Genomic DNA, 21,287 nt, shown 5'->3' on the forward strand with positions numbered 1-21,287 from the left:
AGCATAGAGTTTCTATCCGCCATACCTAGGCCCTAGAGATTTATGCAAGATATTTAAGGTATGTCATTCTTCTGTTGTGTTTCAGGTTTCTGTTTCCTGATCTCCCTGAAGAAGGCAGCACAATTCAGGCATCAACCATTGTCAAAGAAAATCCAGACAAGCCTCATATATGTAATGGGAGAGCAGGGTCTGGGTCTGAATCTCCTGAACCAGGGTAAAATATAAATACTAAAATACTGTATACGGTAATTCAGCATGATTTTATGGTTATTTTTTAAATCTTGTTAAAGGCCTTGAAAAATGCAACAGTTTTCATAAAGAAAACAAAACAAAAACCCCAAATTGTGATCAAAAAGATATTGCAGTTTTATTACACTTCTGCAAAAAGATAATTTGGTTGGCATGGTAACATTGCCTTCTCTCGCATGTATGAGTATTTCATATTTCTTTTCATTATACAATAAAAACTTCCACCTTACCTTTTAAAAAGTGAATCCAAAAAAAATGGGTCAATCGTTTACAATTTTGCTTGGGTTTGATAGTATATGAAGGATTAAATCCAACATGTGATGTTAAAGGAATGTTTTTTTTTTTCTTGCAGATATGTGGTGACTAGTTCAGGACTGCTGCTGCCTGTGCTGCTACCTAGGCTCTACCCTCCATTGTTTATGCTTTATGCTTTGGAGCATGAAAAGGAAGAAGAAACCTACTGGGAGTGTGTCCTGAGACTGAACAAGCAACCAGACACGGCACTTCTTGCCTTCTTAGGCGTACAAGAGTAAGTGTACTCAGCTAACCAACCTTGATACTTTTATACTGCAAATCTTCAAGATTAAATTGATCAATACAGAATCTGGCTGTGGCAATATATATTTCAGTTTCTAGATCTGTTTAGGAGATTTTTAGAATGATAGTGCCTTTACCTGCTCAGTAAAGAAGCTGCACATTGCCATCACTTAAATATCACCAATTTAGAACAGTCTTTCTCATCCGTTTTACCCAGAGGAACCCTTGGAAAAAAAAAACCCTTAGAAAAATGTTTCAGGTCTCAGGCAACACCAGTACATTAGCATGAACAGTAAGTTGTAGAATATTTTAAATAAAAGAATAAAGAATGTGGCATTACTTGGATTATCTGACACCCAGAGCAGATGATGTTTAAAGACCCACCTGCTGTATATAACTAAATTATTTTCATTAATAATCATAAAAATGGTATGACTAATAATAACAGACAAGAAACCCATGAAGTAAAAATTTGGGGTGTGTCCTAACACTACGTCGATGTAACCCATTATGTAGGTGGTCAATGGAAAATATTCTCTTATCTGAAAAAAAATTTGCCATTGCTCACTGCACAAGGAATACCTAGCAACCTCAGGAGAAACCCTAGGGTTACACGGAGCCCTGGTTCAGATTGGTTGGTTGATTTTAGATGTTAGACCAGCCTTTCTCTACCAGGGTTGTGTGGAACCATAGGTTTCTTCCAGTGGTTGCTTGGGGTTCCATGAGCAATAAGCAACTTTTGCCACTCAGATGAGTAACCACTTGTAGCAATGATCATTTTAGCTTTCTGTAAGGAGGGATTCTTCCCAATGACCACAAATGTAAGAAGCATTCTCCCCAGTGACCATCACACTAAAGCCGGCCATGGATTTTGCAATTTTCTTTCCTGCAATCATGGTTTGCATGAAAGAAAACCGCTGGATTCCCCCATCAACACAGTCAGTGTTGATGGGGGAATTCTTCCCATCTAGCTATTCTCCTGATGGGGGAGTGCAGGGAGCCATCCCTGCCGGGAGAACACAGTGATTACAGCTAGCGGCTCCAGACGCTGGCAGTAATCGCATGCTAAAGATCTGACATGCTCGTCAAAATCCATCGTTCAACTTGGGTACAATCCGCCTGCCCTTAGATGAATTGAATCACGGTCAGTCCATGCTGAACCGGCCAAGATTCGATCCATCTATGGCCGGCTTAATGATAAAATGCTGAAGATTTACTATTAGCAGGGGTTCCCTGAGCCCGTAAAGTTAATTCAAGGATTCCTCCATGGTAAAAAGGTTGATAATGGCTGTGTTGGAATAAAAACAATGTTTAGCTCACTTGTTATTACAACTTTTTTTTTCTCTGTAGGAAATTTTGGCCAACCAGCATTAATTTTTTGGGTGAAAACAAAAAGGTAAGAAATGTAATGGGAAAAATAAAAACAAAAGGTATTCCCTGGCTATTCAACTCATCCAAGTGGCTTTTTAGTCATTTAGCATCACATTTAACTAGACTTGTGTAACCAGTTACCACTAGGCATATTGTGACTGGGATAGATTAAATATTCACAGACCATTTGACAGTTGTTACTGACACTTTGTTTACTTCTTTGTAGGTGTTACCAAGCACTAAAGATTCTTGTCTTTCCTCTGCAGTGGAGTGTCTACAGCAGATAAGGTATTAGTACATTGCTATTACTTCATGCTTTTGTATAACCAAAATTAATTATTTACAGAAAGTAAGGCTATTTCTTGCAGAAGGCTTTTGACCTTAATGCAGAGAATTCATTAGGGTAAAAAAAAAACCTCTGCCTTTAGAACCACATTAATGGCAGTGTTGGCTGATAAGCGAAAAGGAAAAGGTATGGGAGATTATGTGATTCACTTCCTCCCATGTGGTAGTCCTGTAGTTTGGTGATTCGCTGCTCAGGCACCCGGGACTATCAAGGAAAAAGCCCTCAGTCCTGTGTTAACCCCAATTTGCAACTTGGAGCTTAAAAAGTATTTCTGCATTTTACTCGGTCCAGGAAAATGGAGTCTGAAGGGAAGTATAAGCTGCCAGTGGGGGCAGTGTAGGCAAGAGAAGTGTCATTGCACAGTCTAAATTAGGAATTTGTCTACAAAATCTTACCAACCTAGTTTAAAGTGGACCTTCACCCCTCAGGTTCTGTATAACCTGCACTCCCTCCCATCTCTACAATAAACATCCATTTTTTTATTTTTTTTTTACACTTAATTTCTTTAATCGTACATCACGGGACACAGAGCCATATTATTACTATGTGATACACATACCACAGGCCTTCTTCAAATCCTATAGAAGCCTTAGCTCCAACTTCATATGGGGAGGACACAAACTCAGAATAAAATATTCACATCTCACATTACCAAAACATCTGGGATTCATAGGTCTACCGGACCTCCAGAACTATTATAAAGCAGTCCATTTGACCAGAATACTTGACTGGAACCTAAACACATCCTCAAAAGACTGGGTAGGTCCAATTTACACTTGGCATTAGTACCCTGGATACTTGACCGTCATATCCCCCCAGAGCTCAAACTTCACCCTCTCATCAGACCAACCACACAATGCTTCAGCAAAATATGCAAACAATCTTCCATATCGACAATACCAGGTCCACTATCTCCAATACGATTGAACCCTGATTTCCCTCCGGGCATGTCTGCAGACTTTTTAGCACAACACTGGTTGGAAACGAAGGTTCTCGCTCATCATTTCTTCGACTAAGGTAAACTCTATACAGCACCTCTCCTCTCTACATGACTTGACAGACCCCAGATCCCACCGTGGACACACCCTTTAATCGCACAGTACCTGGGAACACCAGACAAAAAATCCTCATGCTCTAGGCAGCTTACGCCTTTTGAACACCTCTGTTCCCAGTCGTCTCACCAAACACACTTAATCTCTGCTACACATTCCCTTATTTTCTCGGACTGCAACCCTAATAGCCCAGCTATTTGCAAAGTTTGGGAAAAAGAACTTTCACTTCCTCTCACACCAGTAGACTGGGGTAATATCTACCTCAACATCCACGAAGGATCCATTAATGTTTCCACTCAAGAAAACAAATATAAAATTCAATCTCGATGGTACCATACGGCAGAATTACTTCACAAATTTAACCCAGCAATCCCAGATCTATGTTGGAGATGCAACACACAACCGGGCACCTTGCTACACATATGGTGGGAGTGCCCACAGATTCAATCATTTTGGAAAGAAGTACATCGTATAATCACTTGTCACTACATATGACTTGGAATGGTCGCGGCTCAGTTTCTTCTACACCACTCCAATCTCTCTCATCGTACATATCACAAATCCCTAGCAATGCACGATAACTGCAGCAAAACAGAGCATCCCGATACATTGGAAGTCCCAAACCGTTCCGTCTCTAAAGGAATGGTTCTGTAGAATTAAAACAATTGCAGAACTAGAGGAATTAATTCACATAGCAAGAGACTTCCCCAGCAAATTTGGCATACAATGGGCATGCTGGAAACATTTCCAAACCACACCAGAATACTCCCTATTATCCGCCCCTATTAACCAAACAGGAACCTAATAAATGCCAAACTTAGAAATCTGGACTCCCTAGGAATTACTAGAACCGTCCTCTCCTCATAACTACATAGAAATATGCAGATATCAGATAGATAACCCCGAGAGGAGGGAAGCAAGAGACGGTCGACCTTACTCCCAGAGGCATGATCCCTGTCCACCATATCTTCCACTCTTTTCCATGGACCCCATCCCCCCATCACACACGGCATAACCACCCCCCCCCCCCCCCGCCTGAACCCCCCCAATCCATTCCCCTACTTCCTGGACTGTCATTCTTGATATCATCAAAAGATGATGAATTTACCTCGCATGCTCCACATAGGAACCTCCCATGACGCATTACTTCGCTCACCACAAAGTTACAAACCCCTATTCGGTCGAGAGATGCACCTCACAATTCTGAACCTTTACAAACAGGTACTCCTAGCTCCCAGCACCCAATAACTCTCCCTGAGCTTTTACGACTGATTTATACCCAACAAAATAAACACACTCTAATCTACATGATATTTAAAATATCACATAATGCACACTCGACTATGAAACGAGAGATCAATCTCGATACAGGAAAGCTAATGCTGGGTTCCTTGCATTGGATATTGATGGTTCTTGTTTTTCTCTTTTTTCATCTATTGTATGCTTTCAACCAATGTTAATGTACCATTTTTGATGATGCACCCTGTACAAGGTGAAATGTACTATGTTTCTTTGTATGATTTTATCAACCAATAAAAATTTATTTGAGAAAAAAAAAGTAATTACTATGTGGTTTATAGTCCACTTTCAGGTGCTGGACACCGGCATACCCTAAACAGGAAGTTGCCTTCCTATATAACCGCTCCCATACCGGGAGCATCTCAGTTTTTTCGCCAGTATCTAAGGTGTTAGTCACGAGTGAAGATGTGCTGTGCTGAGCTCCACTGGAGCAATCCTTGCTGGGGCTAGTTATGTAGCCGGATCCATTCAAAGTGTCTTTTAGGCCAAATTGAACGGTACCCGGGCCTCGTGTCCAAAGAAACAAGGTCTTTGCTTGTAAACGCTTCTCTTTTTAGAGAGCTGGACCCCGGGATCCAGTACTTTTGGCATTAAGCCCATAACGTTTTACTGGCGGGGTGCTATTACAGATCCAGGATTGTGGGATCCCCGGTTCCTGAAGGTTTGTTAACGGAACCCACCATGAAGGGTGAAGATTGGGTCTGTTGGTTTTACCACAGAAAACCCTGCTGCGGGAAAGGTTAGTGGTGTTTTCTAAGGAATTTTTAAATTTTCTTATGAAATGTCTCCTTTAAAGTAAATGTTGTCATGCCTAAGTGTCACCTCTGGGGGCTGTGAGGAGCACATACATTCTCGCTGTGTCACAGAAGCAGCAGACTTTTTTCCTCCGTCTAGCAGGCAAACCTCCGGTAAGTTTGGGGGGTTTTGCTTCCTCCAGACACCCCCACCTGGGCTGAACTCTTCCTCTCTTCATGAGGCTGAGTTTACGGGAGAACTGAAAATGATTGGCAATGCCGTTTTCTTTCACCGCCCCTACTCGGCGGCGGCTTCAAGGTCTCCTCCGCGCCATCCCTCCCTTACTCACAAGCCGATCCCATCAAATCGGAGGCCCGTGCTTGCGTAGAAAAACTCTTCTCTTTAAAAAAAAAAAAAAAGGAGGGGGGTGCGATGCGAGGTGGGGGTGGGGCTTAGCGCGGCATTGGCGTCCTCCAATGCGGGAGTGTGTTTTAAAAATAAACAAACCAACTCCATTTGTGCTGGCTGCAAAATTGTCAGAGACATAAAAGCAAAGAGGAGCATGAAAGAGGTTTTGGTGACACAGACATTTCCTATTTGACACATTTACTATTTGCATCGGGCTGAGCATTAATAGCAGTGGCTGGACTATTGCTCAAGCAGTGGATGCGATTTCTTCTGGTAGTACCTCTGCTTTGTGCATTGGGCTAAGGTCAGAAGGGGGGGTTGAAACACCCCCAAAAAAGAGCTACTCATTTCTACAAATGGCATCCTCCCCTGAGAGGGTGGATGGTCAGAGTGAGCATCGGGGCCATGAAATGTTTGCAACTGTTTTCAACACTGCAACCCATTTATTTTACTAAAAAGATCTTTTTTCTTCAGCCATGATAGGTTTTAAAAAAGAAAAAAAAAAGTTTAGCGACTTAATCGCATCCCAGTATGGGTCAAAATGCGTCAGGTTATCTTCCATTGCCCAGGACCCTCAAACTGAGGAACTAGGGGTGGGAGAAGACGAATTCCCTCAGGGGACTGTTGTGAGGCTGATGACTCCTCTTCTGAGGTGTCAAATGCGGGAGAATCAGCTGTTTCAATCTTAAGATTGATGGTGCAATTTCTTGCTGAATGGTCTGCTCCACATTTATGTACTCTTAACCACTTACCGACTGGCTCCTGTACATATACGTCGGCACTTTGAAGATGGATATCTCGGTAACGGCAGCAGCTGCTGCCACAACCGAGGTATCCATCTTTACAGGAGCCGGTTCTGTGTACGATAATGGTGGTCTCTGCGGCGGGTTCACCGTTATCGGCGGCGGGAGAGGTGCCACCCCCCCTCCCACCGCTGTCCCGCACCCTCCGCCGCTTACCGGAGCCGTCGGTAGCGGCGGAGGAGATCGGGACCTCTCACTGCTTAGGTATGGAGACGAGTGAGGCTAAGATGGCCGCCACCCGTCTCCATACCATAGGAAGGCGGAAGCGATGTCAGCTCCGCCCATATGTCTTAAAGGCATATTTTTTTTATGTCATTTTTTTCAAACGGCTTATTTTTCTTTTTTTTTTTTTTTTTTTTTTTTGCATTTTAGTCCAAATATGAGATCTGAGGACTTTTTGAACCCAGATCTCATATTTAAGAGGACCTGTCATGCTTTTTTCTATTACAAGGGATGTTTACATTCCTTATAATAGGAATAAGTGATCCATTTTTTTTTTTTTTAAACAGTGCAAAAATAAATAAAGTAAAATGAATAAGAAAATGAAAAAAATTTTTTTTTAAAGCACCCTGTCCCGACGAGGTCGCGCGCAGAAGCAAATGCATACGTGAGTAGCGCCCGCATATGAAAACGGTGGTCAAACCACACATGTGAGGTATCGCCGCGACCAGTAGAGCGAGAGCAATAATTCTAGCCCTAGACCTCCTCTGTAGCGCAAAACATGCAACCTGTAGAATTTTTTAAATGTCGCCTATGGAGACTTTTAAGGGTAAAAGTTTGACGCCATTCCACGAGCGGGCGCAATTTTGAAGCGTGACATGTTGGGTATCAATTTACTTGGCGTAACATTATATTTCACAATATAAAAAAAATTGGGCTAACGGTGCAAAACAAAGTATTGCAATGACCGCCATTTTATTCTCTAGGGTGTTAGAAAAATAAACAATATATTATGTTTGGGGGTTCTAAGTAACCTGTTTTAAACATGTAAACACCTAAAATCCAAAACGAGGCTAGTCCATAAGTGGTTAACTGAGTGTTTGGGTTCGCTAAAGACTCCTCAAGCTGTGCATTCCTATTTCTGTCCATTCATTTTTGAAAAAGCTTTTTTGTATCTGAGAGGATCACCCAGATAGGCATTATTTTCCCTCCTAAAAAGTTTTCACACTTTATCCTATGGTCGAGGAAATTCACTAAGTAGGGTATACCAGCAATTAACGCTGTTATATCCTCTGTGAATAATGCCCTGTACACACGGTCGGATTTTCCGATGGAAAATGTGTGATAGGACCTTGTTGTCGGAAATTCTGACTGTGTGTAGGCTCCATCACACATTTTCCATCGGATTTTCTGACACACAAAGTTTGAGAGCAGGATATAAAATTTTCCGACAACAAAATCCGTTGTCGGAAATTCCGATCGTGTGTACACAAATCCGACGGACAAAGTGCCACGCATGCTCAGAATAAATAAAGAGATGAAAGCTATTGGCCACTGCCCCGTTTATAGTCCCGACGTACGTGTTTTACGTCACCGCGTTTAGAACGATCGGATTTTCCAACAACTTTGTGTGACCGTGTGTATCCAAGACAAGTTTGAGCCAACATCCGTCGGAAAAAATCCTAGGATTTCGTTGTCGGAATGTCCGAACAAAGTCCGACCGTGTGTACGGGGCATAAGAGTTTGACTTGTCCGGCAGACAATGTTCAAATGCTTAGGGATAAAAAGGATGGATAATGGATAAAAAGTTGGAATTCCTATTTAAAAAAAAAAAACACTTTTTTTCTCTGGCAGATTGAGTGTCTCAGCCTGCGCTGACAGTAATTGCTTAATCGTTGAGAGACCAGTTTAAACAGGTGTTCAAGGTTATCCAGGCCCAGGATCTGGCAGCTTTATGTTTGCAATAGTTGCTTTGAGAGATTCTATCCTTCAGGCCTTGCACCCTTCGCTAAGCACCATGCAGAAGCTCCTGGCTAGTCTTCCTTTTGCGGTGAAACAGCTATTTGGGGATGTTTTGGATAATACATCCAAAGAAATTCTAGTGGAAAAAGTACCCCTTTTGCCATTTAAGAAAAGGAGCAAATGTATTTTCGTTTTTAAAGCTCCTTCTTCTGTGCCAGGGGCATCAGCCTCCAGGCAGTCACGATGGCTTCCGCCGTCAGGTTCAAAAGGTAATCCTCAGGGTTAACCCCAGGGACAGAAGAGGTCTTGGGGAGGAAACCTACAAGATACTGAAGCCTCCTTATGAGGAGGTGCCCCCACTCGCTCAATAGGGGAAATTCTTCTGCAGTTCTCAAGGATCTGGCAGGAATTAAGACAAATGGGGGACTTCCTCAATAGCTCCTAGGTACAAACTGGAGTTCCAAGAGTTCCCGTATCCTTGTTTTCTCAGATCAAACGTTCCTAAGGATCCAGAGAAAAAAAAAAGAAGTCTTCCTCTCAAGCATTGGACCATCTTTTGCTAAAAAGTGATCATGGTGGCCCCCATGTAAGAGCAGAGGTTTGGGTTTGGTTAAATCCAAATGGACATTCTGGATCTCAAAAATCTAAATTCAATTCCTGAATATAACCACTCTTTTTTCGCATGGAGTCAATCCAATCAGTTATCTCCATCCTACAAGGAGGAGAACTTCTGGCGTCAATCGACGTCAAAGATGCATACCTCCATATGCCTATTTCTTCGCTCACTAGTAATATCTACTTTTTCAAGGTGGAAAATCTTAATTTTCAGTGTGTAGCTCTGCTTTCCGCTCTAGCTACTGCACCTTGAGTGTTTTACAAAGGTTCTGGCCCCTCTTCTAGCCAGTTATAACCCAAGTTATAACGATTACGGTTTACCTGGACGATCTGTTCTTGATAGTCCAGTCGGTATCCCGCTTAGACCAAAGTATGGTCACCACATTCAACTACCTGGAATATCTAGGTCGGTTACTCAGCCTAGGAGAAATCCTCTTTAAAACAATGAAAAGGGCTAAGATACTTGGGTCTGATCATAGGTACACCCAGAAAAGGGTATTCTTGCCCCAGGCAAAGATCGGTGCCATAAAGGAACTGATTTAGGTGGTCGAAGCAAGATGAATTCTTCTATTCAACTTTGCATGAAGTTGTTGGGAAAGATGGTGGCTTCATTTGAGGCCATTCCTTATGCTCAGTTTCACTTGAGACTACTGCAAAACATTATCCTATTGGCTTGGAACAAAGAGTTCAAACTCTAGATTCCCAATGTGTCTGACTCCAAAGCCTACGGCCACATCATCCTGAATGCACCCAATCTCATCTGATCTTGGAGGCTAAGCAGGGTCGGGCCTGGTTAGCACCCGGATGGACCACCTGTAAATACCCCGTACTGTAGGCTGGGTACGCCAGAGCCTCAGTTTATGGTTAATATCCAAAATCCTTCCTTCAGTTACCACGGAAGTGGCCCAGATCAGAAATGACCTTGCCCATTTTCATTCTAGAAATTCAGGCAGAGCACTTGGTTCTGAAGGCCTGAATTTTCGGTTTACGGTATTGTCCTGCCAGGTTTCAATCCGACTATGCCATAGCAATGGCCTATATTAATCACCAAGGGGGCACAAGAAGTTGTGCGGCCCAGAGAAGGTGAATCATATCCTATCTTGGGCAGAAAACAATGTACTTTGCCTATCGGCGGTCTTCATTCTAGGAATAGAAAATTGGCAGGCGGACTACTTGAGTCGCCAGCAATTGTTCCCGGGAAAATGGTTCCTTCACCCTGATATCTTCCTGTCAATATGTCAAAGATGGGGGATCCCAGGCATAGATCTGTTTTTATGTCCAGGTTTAACAAAGAAATCGACAACTTTGTGTCAAAAACAAAGGATCTTCTAGCATGCGGAACAGATGCCTTGCTATTCCCGTGGAATCGGTTCTCACTGATTTATGCATTCCCTCTTATTCTGCCTGCATCCATGACTTCTTCGCAGGATCAAGCAGGAAGGGAAGTCAGTGATTCTTGTGGCCTCCAGCAGGGCCCAGGAAATCTTGGTATGCAGGGATCGTAAAGATGACAGTAGGGGACCCATAGACCCTATCGCCATGGCCAGACCTTCTTTCGCAAGGTCCGGTATTCCATCCTACTTCACAAACGCTATATTTACCGGTTTGGCTATTGAGACCCACACTCTGAAGAAACGTGGGCTGTCAGGTTCAGTGGTTTCTATCTTGATCAATGCAAGGGAGCCAGCCTCCATAATTATATATTATGGAGTCTGGGAAGCATATGTCTCCTGGTGTGAAACCAGGGGTTGCACCCCAGGAAATAGGTCAAAGGTAGAATCCTTGACTTTCTGCAGATGGGGTGAGAAATAAAGCTAGCCTTGAGTGCTTTCAAAGGACAGGTCTCGACCTTATCGGTATTATTTAAACGACCAATTCCTTCGCTTTCTTTGGTTCGTAACTTTATTCAGGCTTAATCCCCGGTTAGGTCACCCCTGAACCCTTGGGACTTGAATTTAGTTTTTGGCGGCATTACAAAACAGCCTTTTTTGGACTGATACGACATATTCCCTTGGTCCTTTTTTGACAATAAAACAATTTTTTCTGGTAACCATATCTGCTGCAAGAAGGGTATCAGAATTGGCTGCTTTTTCTTGTAAAGAGCCATATTATTGTTCACAAGGATAAGGTAGTATGGCGTCCTCATCTTAACTTTTTACCAAAGGTAGTATCAGGTTTTTATCTAAACCAGGATATTATTCTATCTTTATTTTTTCCAGAACCCTGTTCTGTGGAAGAAAAATCACTACATTCTCTTGATGTGGTGAGAGCAGTCTAATCAACTGCTCAGATTCGGAAAACGGATGTTTTGTTCGTATTGCCTGAAGGTCCTAAAAGAGGACAGGCAGCATGGAAATCTACTATTCTAAATGGATTTGACAAGTAATTGTTCTAGCTTATGGTTTAAAGAGGTAGTTTCTACCCTCTCAAATAAAAACGCACTCCTCTAGGGCTGTTAGTGCTTCGTGGGTAGTGCATCACCAAGCCTCCATGGCTCAAATCTGCAAGGCCGCAACCTGGTCTTCAATCCATATGTTTACCAGATTCTACCAGGTGGATGTAAAAAGACATGAGGATGTTGCCTTTGGGCGCAGTGTACTGCAGGCAGCAGTTTAAGTCCTCTGATCTCATGGTGCCCTTATTCTGTTGTGTCTCCCTCCCATCAGTTGGCATTGCTCTGGGACATCCCACATAGTAATTACTATGGCTCTGTGTCCCATGATGTACAATTTAAAGAAAATAGGATTTTTATAACAGCTTACCTGTAAAATCCTTTTCTTTTGAAGTACATCACAGGACACAGAGGTCCCGCCCCTCTTTCTAGTATACACGTGTATTGCTTTGCTACAAAACGGAGTTGCTCCCGGTATGGGAGGGGTTATATAGGGAGGCAACTTCCTGTTTAGGGTGTGCCAGTGTCCAGCACCTGAAAGTGGACTATAACCCACATAGTAATTACTATGGCTCGGTGTCCCGTGATGTACTTCAAAAGAAAAGGATTTTACAGGTAAGCTGTTATAAAAATCCTATTTTTCAAGGCCCCCACAATCACCCATGCTCCCTCCTACCCCCTTGCCTGGGCCAGAATGACACTTGCCTCCTAGGATGCCATGTCTACAGGAGTAGGTACTCGCAGCATCTGGAGGGTGGAGCTGGCACACATCAGCGGCTGACTGCCTGGACCTGAAAGAGGCAGCCAGCTTCCGCTGATGATTATGAGGAACATAATGGCAGCTGAGAACCCAGGCTGCTGCACCTGATCACAGCAGGACAACACTGGATCTGCTGGGCAGGTGCATATCTGAATTGAGCACGATGCTTTTTTCTTTAAGATTTTTTTCTTTAAAAGTTCCTGTCCAAATGGTTCTCTACCCTCTCCAAAATTAGCACTGGGGCCAAAAACGGACACATACATTATACTGGTTACATACCAATGCCTACATGCAGAATTTTTTTTAATTGGTTTGAATTTGTACTGGAGTTTGACTGGTATAATAATATAGTTTGAACTTTTGTTTTTTATCAGCACTACATTCACACCATCCGATAAACTCAAGGTTATTCAACAAACCTTTGAGGAAATCACACAGGAAGCTCAAGAGTCCCTCAAGGAAGGCTTCCTGTGGTCCATGGATGAGCTGTTTCCTGTATTCCTTTATGTAGTTCTGAGAGCCAGGTCAGTTGTAATGCCCATTAGTCCACATGTGTGCCTCTGTGCTTGATTCTGTTATAAAAATATATTGGCAGCTAAAGTTCTCATTGTTCCTCTTTATATGTGCACAGAATACGAAATCTGGGATCCGAAGTCCATCTAATAGAAGATCTCATGGATCCATATCTGCAACATGGAGAACAAGGGATAATGTTTACCACACTAAAGGTGAAAATATGATCTTATAAAAGAATGTCTTTAACAAGTATTAAAGGACATTTCATGGCACATCAAACTGAATAATAAATACGAGAAGAACTGTATTCATAGATGTGATTGTCTTTTCTATGCATATTGTGTAAAAATACATATGCTGTATTCTCAAAGCTAAGCTGGAAATCCTAAAAGTGAAGGTACGTTTTGCCAATTAAAAATAAAATGCAGGGGTATACAAACCCAAAAAGTTTTTGGTTTGCATACAATTTAAAATTGAAAGAATTATGGAATAGGGTTACAGATGAGAAAGAGAGGAATGGAGGTACGTGGGAGTGAATTGGTAAAAACTGCTTTAGAAGACAAAGCATCAGCAAGAGGACTTAATCAAAGAAAAAGGAATACATTAGCTCATAATATAACCATTTAAGACCCATTGGAACATAACTTATATTGGTGTATACAATATATCTTTTTTTTCTAAATTAAACTAGCTCATCCTATTACTAGTTTACATTCAAGTTCTTGAAAAGCCCAACATGAGAATGTTAAAAGATGAGATTTGCACCCCATCATAAACACTTGTATGATCTGTAAAACATAAAGTGGCTGTATGCTTACTTTCTCCACCCAAAAGGACTGCACTCCCTATACGTGTTTCACCCCTAACGGGCATGATTTACAGGGATAGTGAATGAAGGGAAATGGACAACAACAAAAACTGGCAGAGTATTCAGCCCTTTCCTACTCTTTCCAGTACATGTTATTCTGAGCTCTTGGTCCTGCACCAACCGACCAGGCTGTGCTCTCACGCCTAGTGTGGTCAGTTTTTATTGGGGAAAGCAAAGTGACTTTGTATTGCTTCCTTTGAGTGAAACTCCTTGTGAGGAACACCAAGGATTTCACACAAAGGAAGCAATACAGAGAGAACCAGATACTTTTTCATACAAGTACATGGTACAGCAGGCACATATCAGGAATATGAAATGTTGGGTTGAGGTAAAACATTTGTATTTCTTTGCCCTCCCCTTTCCTTGTGTGAGGGGGAAGAGAGATCCAGCACTGTGCATGGCTGCATCTCTTCCATCGTCGTCGCCCCCCCCTGTCCCCCCTTTCCCTTTACACAGGGCCTCAAACAGCAGCAGGAGCCATTGCACAGAGCAGGTGAGTATAACATGTTTGTTATTTTAATTAAAAGACAAAATTAACCTTTAGTAACACTTTAAGGTCTGGGGGAAGCATTTGCTCTGTTCTAAAGAATCGGTCCCAGAAGATCCTGTCATTTGGCAGCTCCTGGAAGATTTCCACACTGGATATTACACGTTTCATGATTAGGTCGTCTTCCCCTCTCTTCTCTTTCCCTTTCTTCTCCTTCCTATTTTTTTTTGGCCTGTTGTACAGTAATAGAGCTTTATGTGCACATGTTCCCATATATATATTGATTGTGTGTAAGTTTGCGTGATCAGGAATGGTAAAACAGTGGTAGGATTGTTTGCAGCATTTTTTCAAATTTTTTTGTTAAAAGAGAAGTATGGGTTTGGGTTTACACTTTTTTTTTTTTTTTTTTAAATCATACTATCCTAGGTGGATACAGCATCTGTCGCTCACCATCTCTAATGCCCCGTACACACGGTCGGATTTTCCGATGGAAAATGTGTGATAGGACCTTGTTGTTGGAAATTCCGACCATGTGTAGGCTCCATCACACATTTTCCATCGGATTTTCCGACACACAAAGTTTGAGAGCTTGCTATAAAATTTTCCGACAACAAAATCCGTTGTCAGAATTTCCAATCGTGTGTACACAAATCCGCCGCACAAAATGCAATGCATGCTCAGAATAAATAAAGAGATGAAAGCTATTGGCTACTGCCCCGTTTATAGTCCCGACGTACGTGTTTTACATCAGCGCGTTCAGAATGATCGGATTTTCCGACAACTTTGTGTGACCGTGTGTATGCAAGACAAGTTTGAGCCAACATGCGTCGGAAAAAATCCATGGATTTTGTTGTCGGAATGTCCGACCGTGTGTACGGGGTATAAGGGTGAGAAGTGAGCGCTGATCACTCAGTTCTCCCTGCCGCGCTGAGCAGAGAGTTGGCGACTGTCTGCTCTGCCCCCCCCCCCCCCCCCCCCGGTGGGAGCGACTAGTGCAGACTCTCAGCAGTTCGCTGAGAGGCTGAACCAGGTGCTGGTCAAGGCTTATGGGTGGATCCACAGGAGAAGTACAACCAAATGAGCTTTGGCTGTACTTCTTTAAAAACTCTCCAAATGCAAACAATTAAATATGTCATTAATTAGTTTTTAAAGACACTTATGCTTTTTGTTTTCCAACAGGCCTGCTATTACCAAATTCAGCATGAGAAGCTCCACTAGGCGTTTACCAGGATCAGTAAAGAAGGATTTGACATTTTCTTGGCATTGTGCTGAAAGATGGAGGGAGTTTGAAAAAAGATCTATATACATTGCTGCTGTCTGTGTTATGACCTGATGTAGAAGGAAGAAGGATCTCCCTGTCAATGTTACACTAGGATGATTCTGGTGCTCAAGTGATTTTTATTCACAGAACAGAATAGTTATAGCGATTTCTACTGCTGATACAGAAACCTAAGAGAAAAATGTATTATTTAATAATCTTAACAAAAGCAAGATTTAATAAGCAACTGCTTTGTCATGTGGTGTATAGACTGTAAATACAGATGTTGTCAAAATCCAGCAAAAGACAAGTGATCAGCTAAACAAACTGGCCTAATTCTACAGAATATGGTGAAAAAATGTCCATTGCTGGTTCTTTTATGTCCAGATCGTGAGCTTTGCATCATGAGCTACTATCTGTTATAAATGGTCTCTTTTGTCAGGAGAACCCTAACCTCCCCATTTTACAGGGGCCGCCTACATTTGTTTTGATTTAAATGCAGGAAAAATTGATCGGGGGGGTTTAATCAAACGTCATGCTTCCCTGGTCACTTTCTCCTGTGTTTACATATGTTTATATGCATTCATGGTATCTAATCTGCCCCTGGACAAACAGATATCTATTTTCTCTAAACACAAGTAACATAAATGCAACTAAACCTAGGTAAAAGCACAATGTCAATTATACCATTTAAATAATTACATGCATTTATGTGCATTTAGAAATGCCCTATAATTGCATATATATGCATATAAATGCATGTATGCCGTTGCCTGTGTGAAGATAGTCCTGACAGTTTTGTATTGCAGTGTCAGCTTTGGCATGCAGTGTCATTAACTATACTTTAATCCACAGACAGTATTTTTCCAGTTGATGGATTGTGTGTAATTAGTGTGAACAGTTTTATAAACTATTTTTATTGTAACATGATAAGACTGCAGGATAACGTGTTCTGTTTTTTTCATGAAGATGGTTCACTTTTTATACTGATCTGTATGGGGTTGATAGATATTACAATTATATTATCAATTAATGTATTATCGCACAATGACTACAGTGATACTGGAATCATTTCCATTAGAGATTAAGTGTACAGTTGCCTTATGCAATGTTAACAATGGTTATGCAGTTTACATATCCACAGTTTGCTGGTTTAAAATTGAATAGAGAAGGGATAACTTCTTTGCATGTGTATAAACCTATTGTTGAAGGATTGGCATAAAAGCCATCCAAGTATACATTATATGGTGCAGTAAGGTGTACTGCAGTGCCCATGTAATATTCGCTGGCTTATTGGAATGTGAAAAGTGGAGGCATGGCCAACCAGTTTGATTTTGTACAATTTTCAACAAACTGGAGAAGGGCTCTTTTCTATGAGTTCCTTCACACAATTACTTTATGGCAATTTCAAACCAAATGTGTTCAAGGAAACAAGCATAGAAAAGTTTAAAAGGGAACTAAAAGGGTTAATGCTTACCTTTCCAACTGTCCCTCGCTGGCAATGGCATCGTCTCCATTGGCCAGTGTGGGATGACGTCACTCTTGCACATGCACAGCTCAGTTTATGATACTAGGGAAGACTGAGAGCAGGCAGGCAGGGGCATTTTATTGCATGTCTCTTCTGCAATAAAGGCCTGACTGCTCACTGTTTGCACATTTCTCGGACTTGTAAAAAATAAAAACAGGTATGTTTCCTTTTTATAACGGAAGATCAAAACTCTCTCTATAACGGAAGATCAAAACTCTCAGACATAAACATCTAACTAATTTACATGTGACAAAGTGTTCCATAAATAATTCATCTGATCTGCTGTGATTGGGCACAGAGATCACATAGTACTGGCAGAGGGCCAGTACACTGATCAGTCATCGGCTGTGCCCACCCCTAATCCAACCTTAGACTTTGCCATACATTTAAAGTTATCCCCTACCCATGCTAATTAACATGACTGGACAAATCATCTGCTGTTGACTGTTGCATTTAGTCGGTACCTAAAGCTGTCAGAAGTGCCTGCTTATTGCCTGCAGTCACTGTTCAACCAGCTTTTTTTCTGCCTGGCTCCTTCAATCTCTCAGTTGAAGTTTTTTGAGCCCAGAGGAAAATTTGAACAATGTATGGCCAACTTTAGTTTGCTTTCCTGCCGTTCTGGTCAGCCACCAGGAAGGAGGAAAGGAAGACTTGTGTAAGCTTCTAGCTTTTGGGAGCTTGCAAAGGGCTGAGGACTTTCTCCCTGCCCAATGGGCCAGTAATGGGGTAGCCACCACCAAGTACCAATGCTCCCACTTGAGAGCAGAAGATGGCATCACATTCTGCTCCATACAATGTATTTTTTGAGATGGGGCTATTTTCCTTTTTGACCATGTATTGATAGTCACTTTTAACATAGACGTTTGGGAATTAAAAAAAAAACCCTACATAGGTGGATGCAGCTTTGATCCAATGCTGCATCTGTCCCCTGCTGCCTCTAAGACCGGGAACTGAGCGTTTAAAGACAGCTGATTGCTCTGTTCTCTGTCTTCAGTGAGCAGAGACCGGTGACTGAATGGAGTGCTGGGCTGTGCGGGGGGGTGCTAGCGGCTTGCTTAAGCTCTCAGCAGCATGCCAGCTGCCGGTCAGGGATCTGGGTGGATCCCGACATTAAAGTCAGGATCTCTCCAGAGCTAACCAGCTAACTTATGTCAGCCGACAGTTTTTGCTAGAAAATTATTTAGAACCCCCAAACATTATAATTTGTTTTCTAATACCCTAGAGAATAAAATGGCGGTCGTTGCAATACTTTCTGTCACACCTTATTCGTGCAGCGGTCCTACAAGCGCACTTTTTTTGGAAAAAATACACTTTTTTTAATTAAAACATAAGACAACAATAAAGTTAGCCCAATTTTTTTTATATTGTGAAAGATAATGTTACGCCGAGTAAATTGATACCCAACATGTCATGCTTTAAAATTGCGCCCGTTCGTGGAATGGCGACAAACTTTTACCCCTAAAAATCTCCATAGGCGACGTTTAAAAAATTCTACAGGTTGCATGTTTTAAGATACAGAGGAGGTCTAGGGCTAGAATTATTGCTCTCGCTCTACCGATCACGGCGATACCTCACATGTGTGGTTTTAACACCGTTTTCATATGCGGGCGCTACTCACGCATGCGTTCGCTTCTGCACGTGAGCTCGGCGGGATTGGGCGTGTTTAAAAAATTTTTTTTTTTCTTATTTATTTTACTTTTTATTTTTTATTTTTACACTGTTTTATAAAAAAAAAAAAAAAAAGCGTGTCACTTTTATTCCTATTAAAAGAAATGTAAACATCCCTTGTAATAGAAAAAAAGCATGACAGGACCTCTTAAATATGAGATCTGCAGTCAAAAAGACCTCAGATCTCATATTTACACTAAAATGCAATAAAAAAAAAAAATTGTCATTTAAAAAAATGATTTAAAAAAAATGGCCCTTAAGAGCTATGGGCGGAAGTGACGTTTTGACGTCGCTTCCGCCCTGCAGTGTCTTGGAGACGGGTGGGGGCCATCTTCCCCTCACTCATCTCCATGCACAGCCACCAAGAGGACCGGATCGCCTTCGTTGCTGCCGACAGCTCCAGTAAGCGGCAGAGGGCACCGGAGCACGTCGGGAGGGGGCCTCTCTCCCGCCGCCGATAAAAGTGATCTTGCGGGGAATTCACTGCAGAGACCAATTTTATCTTGTAGCCGGCCGAACACAGGGATACGGGGTTATGGCAGCTAGCTGCTGCCATAACAACGATATCTGTCCTCAAAGTGAGGACATATATCGGCGTTCGGCGGTTGTCAAGTGGTTAATGGTGTCCTGTGTTTTCCACCACAACTGGTTTGAGGTGACTGTAGACGTATTAGTGCACTTCCAACAGTACTGTCCATGATACTTTTTTTTATTTGCACTAACATACAATTTTTCAGGAATAGCTTTATGGGTGTACTCTCTTCTTCCAGGTCCAAGAGTAGTGCTTGGACCTTTAAAGAAGGGGGTATACCCCAAAAGCTTGAAAAAAATGGTATGTTAGTGAAAATGAAAAAAAGTACCATGAACAGTACTCTGTTGTTTCTGCTACCAACTGGTGAAGTTCATCAGAAAGCCATTTTTTAACCTCAGAAAAGGGAATTCTATTAGCATTTGAGTGGCTAAGAACCGTTTGGAAAAGGGCTGTTTAGTAATTTACATCATTATTTTTGGTGCAACATATCTACATTGGAATCAAGTTACATTTAGGCCCGATTCACACTGGTGCAACATGGGATCCGACTTCTGAGAGCACAAGTCGCATGACATGTCAAATTCAATGTTTCCCTATGAGAGCTGTGTTAACTGATCCCCAACACAAGTAGTTCCGACTTTAGAAAAGGTTCCTGCACTACTTTGGTCCGAATTTGATATGGCTTCAATGCCATAGAGTGTAAAAAGTCATATTGGTTGGATCAAAGTCAGACTGAAGTTGCAGGGCAAAGTTGGATTGGAAGTCGTGCGACTTTCATGTCGGAGCTGTGTGAACTTGGACTTCTTGGGAAATACCGTAAGTGAAAACAAATATAATTGGTATTTTGCAAAACAGCGGCCATGTATTCTCTGCGTGGTGAGGCTTCATGCCTCCTCATAGTTAGCAATATTTTCTGACTACAAATGAATATTTAAAGGGAAAGTATATGTTCAATCACACATTTGATCTATTATTGCAGTGTTACCTTACGGTAATGTTCATTTAAGTACATGCATTCTCCAACTTATTTTTGGAAAAAAAATACTGCATTTACCAAATTAAATCACAAGCATTCAGACTCATGAAATAAACATACCCACTCTGTTAACATAATGATTTATTTACTCTTGTGTTTTTGGCAGTATTCTGAATTCTAGTCTGCGATCCACTTTGCATTTTACTGGGAAAGCGGTAGGCATCAACGTCACTGGCTCTCTCTAAAAGCAATGCCCAAGACTATTACCAGACGTGTGGCACACTTAATGAGAGTGTATGCAAGCTTGGATTCTGGCAAAGCCTTACTGGGAAACTAAGGGTACAGACCTCTTCTGCACACTTAGGGCTCATTTACACTTGCTTGGACTTCAACACATTAAAGCTCGTACCGCTTCAACATGCTTTTTTGATGTTTCTGCGATGCTTTGAGTGGTGCTTTGATGATGCTTCGGGGTTTTTTTGAAGCTTTGGTGAAGCTTGGCAGATGCCCTGTGTGTGTGTGTGTGTGTGTGTGTATATATATATATATATATATATACATATATATATATCTCATACCTGCAATACCTCCAAAACAAAGCAAAGCTGAATTAAAGCCTCTCAAAAACTGTAGTTGCTTCAAGTGAGCCTTGTCCTAGACTTCTATGGAGGCTTTGAAGACGCTTTGAAGCACCACTAAAGCGACATGGGGTATAACTTTTTGAAGCAAAGCAAACGCAAGGTGTAAACAGGACTGAAAGATAACCATTTTATTTAGCGACAGGGGCTTTGATTGGTATTCAGAGAGCTTTAAAAAAGTGTGTTTGAAGCAAGTGTAAACGAACCCTTATGGTGTCAATCAAAAGATGCTTACTGCAAGACGGGGACTGAGCGACACCATGAATTGCATGATGTCCTATTCACAGGCTGAATGCAGGGAAACAGGAGCATAGCCAGTATCCAGAATAGGTGCACACATATATATA

General features: G+C 41.8%; 1 protein-coding gene across 1 annotated transcript in view; it reads left to right on the forward strand.

The window, feature by feature from the left end:
- The window catches only part of ALS2 (alsin Rho guanine nucleotide exchange factor ALS2), a 119,130-nt gene extending 98,691 nt beyond the window's left edge, over positions 1-20,439 (forward strand). The window contains exons 28-34 of the mRNA XM_073633301.1: positions 86-214; positions 602-778; positions 2,137-2,182; positions 2,384-2,445; positions 12,844-12,993; positions 13,101-13,197; positions 15,520-20,439. Coding sequence (XP_073489402.1) covers positions 86-214; positions 602-778; positions 2,137-2,182; positions 2,384-2,445; positions 12,844-12,993; positions 13,101-13,197; positions 15,520-15,558 — 700 coding nt within the window. The 3' untranslated portion in view covers positions 15,559-20,439. The remainder of the gene's footprint in view (positions 1-85; positions 215-601; positions 779-2,136; positions 2,183-2,383; positions 2,446-12,843; positions 12,994-13,100; positions 13,198-15,519) is intronic.
- Positions 20,440-21,287: the final 848 nt, after the last annotated feature.

Source organism: Aquarana catesbeiana, linkage group LG06 (genome assembly GCF_042186555.1).
Source record: "Aquarana catesbeiana isolate 2022-GZ linkage group LG06, ASM4218655v1, whole genome shotgun sequence".
Lineage (NCBI taxonomy): Eukaryota > Metazoa > Chordata > Amphibia > Anura > Ranidae > Aquarana > Aquarana catesbeiana.